This window comes from Drosophila teissieri, chromosome X (genome assembly GCF_016746235.2).
Source record: "Drosophila teissieri strain GT53w chromosome X, Prin_Dtei_1.1, whole genome shotgun sequence".
Taxonomy (NCBI): Eukaryota; Metazoa; Arthropoda; class Insecta; order Diptera; family Drosophilidae; genus Drosophila; species Drosophila teissieri.
Genome location: NC_053034.1, coordinates 9276676 through 9286226, shown reverse-complemented (window position 1 = coordinate 9286226; position 9551 = coordinate 9276676). Strand labels below are relative to the sequence as shown.

Below are 9551 nucleotides of genomic sequence, written 5' to 3'. Positions count from 1 at the left end.
CACTGGGCAGGAGTGTGGCATGCAATCAGGCGCCAAATGCTCGTGTGTCCCATTGTCAGCGTGTTGCATGTGCAGCAGGGGGAGAGGAAAGGAAAGGAAAGGAGGCGAGTGGCCGGGTAGAATAAAGTAAAATGAACAGCAGCAGCAAAAATGTTAAAGCGAGTAAATAAACATTGTACGCCATTATCAGGCACTGTCAGCAGCAACAGCAGCAACAGCAGCAACAGTGGCAACAGTGGCAACAATCAACAGCACCAGGCAACATAATTTGCAGTTGCAACTGAGAACTTTTCAATGGTTTGAAGCTGAAAAAGCTGACAGCACCTCCTGCCCCCCAGCAAAAAAAATACAAAAAAAAAGAAATGGGAGAAAACCAGAGGCAACAGTGCATGGCAGGCACAGTGGGGATAACTATTGCCTACTTTCCGGAGGCCTCAGATGGACAGTAGAACCCAACAAGGACTTCTTAGGATCAAATACCATTTCAGTGATACTATTTAGTGATACTCAAATGACTGTTACCTTTGTTAGTTATCAAGCTGTTGCGGCTTGCGTGTCTGGAAAATCTTAGAGCAGCAACAGCAGTAGGTCCTTAGCTGGATACTTGGTCCTTAGCTGCTTCTTAGCTGCCTAAAAGTATGCAGTGCCTTTCGGAAATGAAATCTATCATCTATCTATCTATCTATCTATCTATCTATCTATCTATCTATCTATCTATCTATCTATCTATCTATCTATCTATCTATCTATCTATCTATCTATCTATCTATCTAACTAACTAACTATCTATCTATCTATCTATCTATCTATCTATCTATCTATCTATCTATCTATCTATCTATCTATCTATCTATCTATCTATCTATCTATCTATCTATCTATCTATCTATCTATCTATCTATCTATCTATCTATCTATCTATCTATCTATCTATCTATCTATCTATCTATCTATCTATATATCTATCTATCTATCTATGAGGAGTTCTGAGGAGTTTTGTTTTCATTTGTCCACTTCAGCATGTTTCCACTGTCCGAGTAAAAGTCCAGTGCCTGGCATAAAGCCCGGATATGCCGGCGAACTCGATACTGCGCTTGTGAGAGTCTCTCTGTGTGTGTCTCTCTGTATGTGTGTGTGTGTGAGAATGTGGCTGTCTGTGTGTGTGAGAATGTGTGTGTGTGCATGCCTGTATGCAGCTGCATGGTTGAACAGTCAATGGCGGTGTAGCCGAAAAGGCCGGAAGTGCAGTCGAGCAACAACGATTGCATGCATGCAAGTGTGTGTGTGTGTGCGTGTGTGTGGGTGTAGGTGCGAGTGAGAGTGTGTGTGCGTGTGCGTGTGAGTCGGCTAAACAAAAGTGGCACAACAAGCTGAACTTGTGTTGGCGAAGAGGGGAGGGTGCCGAAAAACGAAAAGAAAAGCCAACACAAGTTGACATAGAAATTGTACAAACTGAAAATGATTTGTGTGCCCCCTTTTCCACACAGACACACACACACACACACACTCACCAGTACATTCTCACAACGGTGGGTCGATTTATAGGAAAAAGCTAAGAGCAGAGCAGGAAGGAAGTATAATGAAGAAAAACAGCAAATGGACTCCTTTTAACAACCTACGACTTTCAATGCCAAAACTTTAAGCCTGAAACAGTTAACTACTTAAGGTTATCATTTTTCAAGTCAATATACACATAACTATCGGAGATGAAACTTCTGTTTTATATAAATTGATACATAGATAGATAGATATATACATAGATGCATAGAAACATAGATACGTTGATACTAGATATCTATAGATTCATATCTATGAAGAGTACAAAGATCTACTTGAATTTTGGTTACTCACTGTTAGTTTTTGGATATTTCGCCATTGAATATTTCCGACTGACGCTGCTCTTAAACTGCAAGCCGAGTGGGTCGCCGAAATGCGTTCGCTGTGCTCTGTGTCGCCACCCACTGTGTGTGGCAGGCGGAGGAGGCGGAGGAGGTGGCGGAGGTGGTGGATGCCGCAGGTCCAGGACCCTATCCTGCCAGCCAATGAGCCACAAGCGAGACGGACAGCCTGCCGCAGGGCAGCCGAGGGGGCGTGGCAGGTGGACAGGAGGCGAGGGGAGTAGGGAGCGGAATAGCAGGCGTTGGCAGACAGTTGAAATTGCAAATTATGCTTTTGGGAGGCACAGGACGACGAGAAGCAGGAGAGGAGCAGAGGAGGAGGAGGATATGGTGGGGCAACTGAATCGGCGGCGGGGAATCCACTGTCTGCGCTCTAATTATGCAAACTACCTGCTGTTACTCAATTAATCTTGATTACGTTTGTGTTATCCAAATACAATTATTTTGGTATTAATTACAGTGGCCAGGAGCCACCAGCCACCAGCCGCCACCAGCCAGTGGCCGAAATGGCCACGCCAGTCCTCCTCCAGGCGGAGGACCACTTTTACGAGCGGAAATTGTCTGGGTCGCCGGGTGAAACAATGTGGAGCACCATCACCATCACCGCCCATCGCCAGATTGCCATGGGAAATGCACACCACGCAGTGCGGCAAGTATTTTAGTCCAGTTTTTGGCTCGGCATTTTTGGGAAAAATTGGCATTTCCATTCTGATTCGCAATTGACGCGACTCCTTCGACTTTTCCAAGGGGCACAACAATTGGTCGGCCGGTGGGTGGTCAACTTTCCTAATTAGCCCAGGAAACGATGTATTGGAATGCCTGTGTGCCGCAGGAAGCGATGACCTTAATTAGCTGCCTGCCTGTGAAAATGAGAGTTAAGTGCCCTTTTGCTATGAAGTGGACTTGTGGGATAAGCCAATGAATAACTCTAATGCTGACCCACTGAAGTGAAGTGGCTCCTCGAACGCCAGCCTGCAGTTAATAAATATTAAGCTAATTTGAGTCCAGAAAGTGGTGACATTTGGGGCAATAATATCACGATAATACGAAGCTTTGATGAACCTTTTTCTATATAGAATTCCAAATTAAAGAAAACCCTTATATGCATTTCCATATTTTATTTCTCAGGCTGGTAAGTGTATCAGCAGTTCTACTACAAAATCAACACAGTAATTTGCTCAATCATCGTAGATAATTACCTCGACGATCTGGTACAAACGATGCGGCACCATGCCCTTGATCACTCGCCTCACATCCCGGAGCTTCAGCTTGGGCGTCTGCCTGGAGCGGATCAGGGTGGACACCACCACCGGTGGCTTGACCGGCAGTTCGCGCTGTGCCTCCATGATCGAGCGACTCACGTCGCTGACCAACTGGTCCAACTGGCCGCTGATGAGCCTCACCACGTGGCCCAAGGCGTCCACACGCTGCTTTGGGGTGAGCGCAAGTGGAGCTCTCTTTGGAACAGATTGGTACTTTTCCTGCTGCTGCACCTGCTTCTCCTGCTGCTCCTGCATCACCTGATTCTCCTGCTTCTTCTGCTGCTCCTGCTTCTTCTGCTGATCTTCCTTCTCCTGCTGCTCCTGCTGCTTCCCTTGATTCTCCTGCTTCTCCTGCTGCTCGTGATCCTCCTGCTGCTCCTGCTTCTCCTCCTTCTCCAGCTTCTCCTGCTGCTCCAGTTTAACTGGCTTCTCCTCCTTCTCCTGCTTCTCCTGCTTCACCTGAACCTCCTGCTGCTCCTGCTTCTCCTGATCCTCCCGCTCTTCCTGCTGCTCCTGCTTCTCCTGCTGCTCCTGCTTTTCCATCTGCTCCTGCTTCTCCAGCTTCTCCTGCTCCTTCACCTTCTCCTGCTGCTCCAGCTTCACTGGCGTCTCCTCCTTCTCCTGGTTCTCCTGCTTCTCCTCCTTTTCCTGCTTCTCATGCTTCTCCTGATCCTCCTGCTTCTCCTTCTTCTTCTGCTGTTCCTGCTGCTCCTGTTTCACCTGATTCTCCTCCTTCTCCAGCTTCACTGGCTTCTCGTGCTTCTCCAGCTTCTCCTGAATCTCCTGCTGTTCCTGCTTCTCCAGCTGCTCCTCTGCTGCGGCAATGTCCGAAGAACCATCCGGCGCCTGAGTCTGGGCTTCCTTCTCCTTAAACCTGGCAGCGAGTAGTTCCCTCAAGGTCTGCTTCTTCTCACTGAGCAAACACTTCTTCAAGGACTTTCCTTCTGATTGATCCTCCAACTCAATGGCCTCGTTTACCTTCTGGGCATCGCCAGCACTTTCATTCGCTTTTTCCAAAGTACTCAAAGCCGACACGATGGCATCCATCGGATTGGTGGGCGTAATTTCGGCACTCATAACTTGGTTATTTAAAATTTCGATAGTAAGAACTCGTATAAAAGCCGTACAAAAAATAATCTGGTTCTGATAGGTCAAGATTCGATGCAAAAGTGCCAATTCATCTACGAACAGCTGATTAACTGGAACTTAAAGTCAGAGCATACTAACATACATAGAAAATCATGTGACCGTATTTTGTACAAAATTAAAATAGGAATATAAAATAGAATTATACACATTATTTTATTAATATATATATATATTTCTTTTAATAATTTGTATTCCCAATAAAGTTACATTATTATATTTTGTTTCAAGTTGCGTACATTTACATAACATAGCAAACAATTGCGTTCAGCTTTCTAGGACTAGTGTTGCACAATGCAGTGAAAAAGTGCTACCAGGGCGGGGAAAAATGCTGTGTTTTCTGTAATGTTAATTCTTGAAAGCACTACCAGAAGTTTAGTCATTTAATTCGGCTAAGTTTTGTAAACAATTCATTATAAATTCATTTTGCTTACCTGCAAATGTTCGCAATTTAATGAGTATTCCATTTTTACAGCAATACCAGAGCTGGCAACCCTAATTTTCAGCAATCAACATATTGCAGATTGCAGCTATTTCGAACACTTAAACTTTAATTGAAATATACCAATTAGGTTTTCTGGATAGGCTTGAAGTTCTTGAAGTGCTCAGCCTGGAAATCAAGAGTGCAGATACACCCCGCTACCCTGTATAGTCCTTTGGCTGCCTTTGGCTTTGGCTGCCTTCGTGTGCTGCTCAATAATAAATACATGAATAGATAAACTGGGACGTGGAGCGGGCAAGGACGAGGACGAGGACGAGGAGTCGCAACAGGACAGCATCTGGCAGCCTTGTCACGTTCGCCTTATACCCATAATATATTAAATATACGATAAGCACACGGAAAAAAAAAATACAAGAAAAACGATGGCAAAAGATGGAGAACTAGAGATTGCGGCTGTGCGGAGTGGCGGTAGGTTGGCTAGGCTGCTGCCTAGTACAGCGGATTGTCGCTCTCGGGAATGACCAGCTCCTCCGCCCGGATCTTCTCGGGCAGCCGCTCCGCCACCTGCGTCCTGCCGGCGAGCTGGAACTGGTAGTTGAAGTACTCGTACACGTACAGCTGCTTGCTGTCCACGTAGTGGAAGGCCACCGGGTACTCCGACAGGCAGTCCATGCACTGCAAGAAAAACCAAAATCAAACGGGGAGCAGAAACGAGAATACGAAGGAAAACTATAGCTACAGGATTGCTTCCTTGCTGGATTGTTTAAAGTGCCTAATAGGTAAGTTTAAGTAGAAATGGGTAAATGTTTGGAAACTCACCGATCTCGCGTTGTAGTAGGCGTACTTGTACAGCCAGAAGTCCATGCCCACGTTGCCCGAGAGCAGGGCTCCAAAGGGAGCGATGGGGTAGAAGCGGTTGCGCAGCTGCGCGTCCCGGGAATCGCCCGCCTTCACGCCCAGGTTGAACAGGCACTTGCCCATCTGGACGTCCTCGGCCTGATCGTCCTCCTGGCGGCACTTGGAGCTGTCGTTCAGGCCCTCGGCGAAGATCCTTAGAGCCTCGCGGCTCAGCACGTAGCCACTGCCGCCGGACATGTACGACTATGGAATCGGATCTAATGAGTATGTAAGGTAATCTTAACATTAGTTAGCCTCACCTCGTTCTTCTGGTGTTCGCCAACCATCTTGTAGTTGAACCCAAAGTAGATGGGTGTCTCCGGGGAATACGGGTAGAGCATGTAGCGCAGGTTCTCCAAAAAGAGGTACCTGTTGATGGGAGCAGTTCGTAGGTTCAGTCAACCCAAGCTCATATGTATGTTCTATAATTACAACAATGCTATCTTCACTATCTTCTCGATTCCGGTTCCCAATTAAACCGCATGTAACTGCTACTTGTGGAGCTGAACCACTGCTACTGCTGTTACACCACACACAAGTAATACAAGTAATACAATGAATGCGGAATGAAAACGCCACCAAATAGATAGGTATATCTTATCAAACGTTTAAGTAAAATGCCACACAAATACTTCACATACGTGTCGTCGTCCGCCTTGATGAACCAGTCCGCCTCGTGGCGCATCTGCTCGTGGATGTGGACGAAGGCCTCCTTCGTCTTGCCCCACAGCACCTCGTAGCGGTCCGGCTTGGTCAGCACCACGGTGGGCAGCTCGTCGTCCGGCTGCGAGGTCATGAAGTAGATCTTGTTGCACCGCTTGCCCCACGTTCGCAGCACGTGAATGGCCCGCGTCTTGTGGTACTTGGGCGTGGTGAGCACCCAGCACAGCACCCTCACCTCCCGATGCAGCTTCTCGGCCAGCGTTTCGTTGCCCAGTCCCGACTCCAAGGCATCCAGAGAGGAGAGGCCAGTGCCTCTGGACAGCGGCAGTGCGCCGGCGGTGAGCACCATCACATCCCAGTAGGCATAGGACACGATCAGTGTGCTGCTCACCAGCAGGACCAGCAGGATCAGGCGATTGGTGGCGATGCGCTGGACGGCGCGGTACTTGCCGCTCGCCAATCCGCTGGCAGTGGCAGGGAAGCGAGGGTAAGTCGCCGGGTTCTCCAGTGTAATGTACTCCCCGGCCATTGAATCACTGACTTGTGCCGAGTCGGTGGCACTGCCAATACCAATTCCAATTCCAATCGACGACTACCAATGCTCTTATCGCCGGGGGAAACTGCGGCCCAGATAAGACAAGGTGGCCACCAGAATTGATACTCGCTGTGGGGAACATCAGTGAGCAAGTGCGCTCCATTAGGCTAATCACTAGCCAGTAAGAGTGTATTCCCTTACACTTTGGAAAGTGAGAGTTGTGGCCGCTCCAGAAATAAATAGTGGAAATAATTAATATAGTTTTCACATGATTAGAAAGACGCAGTGCACATAAATTGTAAACATTTAATAGAAATATGGGTATTACCTTTAATATGATGTACTTGGTATATATCCTTTAGAGACTCTGTATAAAAAGGAATTCCATTTCTTTAGCTAACATTTAGCTGCTTAGAAAAGTACGAAAAGTACGAAAAGCTCCTAAAATCCCAGAACTTTGAAGACAGCAAGTCCGTTAGTGGTTCAAACTAATTGCTTACCAGCTACCACCTACCAGCTAGCAGCTTGATGGAAAATAGCTTGGATTGTAGCAAGAAATTTGTTTAAATTTCGCTCAGCATAGTTCATTAATCAAAACACACAGAGAGCAACAAGCACCTCGAAAAATATAGAAATAATAAAAAGGGGAGAGAACATGGGAGTGCTGAGGGAGAAACCCGAAAACAGTTGAAGTTGAGAGAATCTTTCAATTAATCATGAGCGACATGTGGTCGTTGCTGGACGCTTTGCAGGGGCGGAGCTTAGGGGTGGGCGTGGCACGGTGGCAAGGACCGCCAGCAGCGCGAGAAAAATAAAATAGCGCATACGCCCTGTGGGCCGCAGGACTCCAGGACTCGGATGCTCGCGTGCAAACAAATGGCTGCCATAATAGCGACGAGGCGGCATCCTGGTCGCATCCTGGCCGCATCCTGGACGCATCCTACACCCCTGTCCCGATTCCCGATCCATCCAAGCCGCTCCAGTGCTGGCAAACAAATTCCCATTAATAAAATAAAATGCAGCCAGCGGCGGCGGCGGCGGCGGTGAGGAGAAGCGACTAAGAATGAAAACTATTTGGCATTGTGGGCGTGGTGGCCCCGCTGCGATTTACCAACCAACAGAAACTAGCAGAAACCAGCTAACAATTCGCTTTGGCCATTACCCAAACAAATACGAAATTTTTCCAATAAAAGCGGCGGCTTTGCTCGCGCATTTTTTCACTCTTCGAATGTCAAAATTAGTTTTGGCCCGGGCAAACAGTTCAACATGAAATGCAAATAGGAGTTGGGTGTCCAGTGGGCCTGATGAATGCCTTTGACCTTTCGATGACGGTGACCCACATGGTGCCACCGACCAGGGGTGGGGGTCAGACGGGGGTCGGGGGTAGCAATTTACTTTAAATGTATGTAAGAACCACGCGTATTGCCATTGTTTAATGTTGGTTCAACTACTTGGGCCCCCACCCTCGTTGGCCATTCAATTAAAGAGACAAAGGCAGCTCGATCCTGTCTCCGGACCTATCCTTTTTCCCATTTCAGTCCCTTCTTTTCGGCCGACAATCAACAGTTCCTTCCATCTGCCTCAATACAATAAAAACCCAGCCAACCAGCCACTCCTGCGATGCAATGCAATGCGATGCGATAGTCCTTCGGTCGGTTGGTCAACTGCAAACTGGGCAAATCGCAAAAATAAACCAAAGTCAAATGTATAACTGCAGATTTTTTGTAATAATGTTAGCTTTTGGATTTTACAAGCGCGCCAAGGCAAACGCCATTTGTCTCGCTGCCTCAATGTATGCACTTCTCCCCGTCTCATTCGCTCCTTGCCATCTCTTTCATTCGTTCCATCTTTTTTTGTTTTTTTTTTTCTTTTTTTTTTTGCTCAGTCTGTATGTAAATATGAGTGCAGCATTGTTTGCCATAGAGATGACCGCGTGAAGAGATGCATCTTGTATAAATTGAAGTCTTGCAAGTTAAATCATATTTTATATCATATATAAATGTTAAAAAAGAGTGCAAACTTTTCGGCGAAAGTATAAACGATGCATTCACCACACAAACACCAGTTTTATAGTAAATAATTGCGTTATTAAATAAAAAATAACAAAAAAAATAGTAAATAATTAATAATTAATATATATATTAATAAAAATAACTGCAAATTTTAGATGAGCGAAGTATATATTTTGTAAAATCAATCTAAAATCGAATATGTTATATTAACACTGTCGCTCTTGCTGCCTCACTCACTCACACCACCACCAATGCAGCTGTCTGCGCCACACACACACAGGCACACACACACACGTAGTGAGACATCAAACGTGCAAACATTTGCCATATTTTTGTAATCAAAGTAAACAATCCACTTAACCCAACACGGACATGCAAAACGACTGCCAGCTGGCTATCCACCCACTCCATCCCACTCTGACCCTCTAGCCATCTCACTTCCGCCGCAGGGAAACGTCTTTCGCAATTTCGATTCTATTCTATTTTTTTTCTTATTTTTTGTGGCTGGGCTGGGAAGGCCACCCACTTAACCCACTCAACTTGGTGGCTCTGCGAACCACACTCATATTTTGTAGCATTCGAGAAGCCAACTGAATGGAGCAGAGCTAATAAGCACTATTATTATTCATATTGTTTGCTGAATTTAATAAGTCTTTATGCCAACTGCGCAAATAGTTTTTAAGCAAATATAACTAT

The 9551-nt window shown here is 46.3% G+C and overlaps 2 protein-coding genes across 2 annotated transcripts; both read right to left on the bottom strand.

The window, feature by feature from the left end:
- Positions 1–3001: 3001 nt before the first annotated feature.
- Positions 3002–4361, bottom strand: LOC122624121 (UPF0746 protein DDB_G0281095). The gene is made up of 2 exons (XM_043803563.1): positions 3584–4361; positions 3002–3514 (listed from the first exon to the last, which is right to left on the bottom strand). The coding sequence occupies exons 1-2, from the start codon at positions 4235–4237 to the stop codon at positions 3077–3079; spliced, it is 1092 nt and encodes a 363-aa protein (XP_043659498.1). The 5' UTR covers positions 4238–4361; the 3' UTR covers positions 3002–3076.
- Positions 4362–5022: 661 nt separating this feature from the next.
- Positions 5023–7012, bottom strand: LOC122624076 (glycoprotein-N-acetylgalactosamine 3-beta-galactosyltransferase 1). Its single transcript, XM_043803512.1, has 4 exons — positions 6287–7012; positions 5906–6014; positions 5568–5849; positions 5023–5423 (listed from the first exon to the last, which is right to left on the bottom strand). Exons 1-4 carry the CDS (start codon positions 6835–6837, stop codon positions 5238–5240), a joined length of 1128 nt encoding a protein of 375 aa, XP_043659447.1. The 5' UTR covers positions 6838–7012; the 3' UTR covers positions 5023–5237.
- Between the last annotated feature and the right edge of the window lie 2539 nt (positions 7013–9551).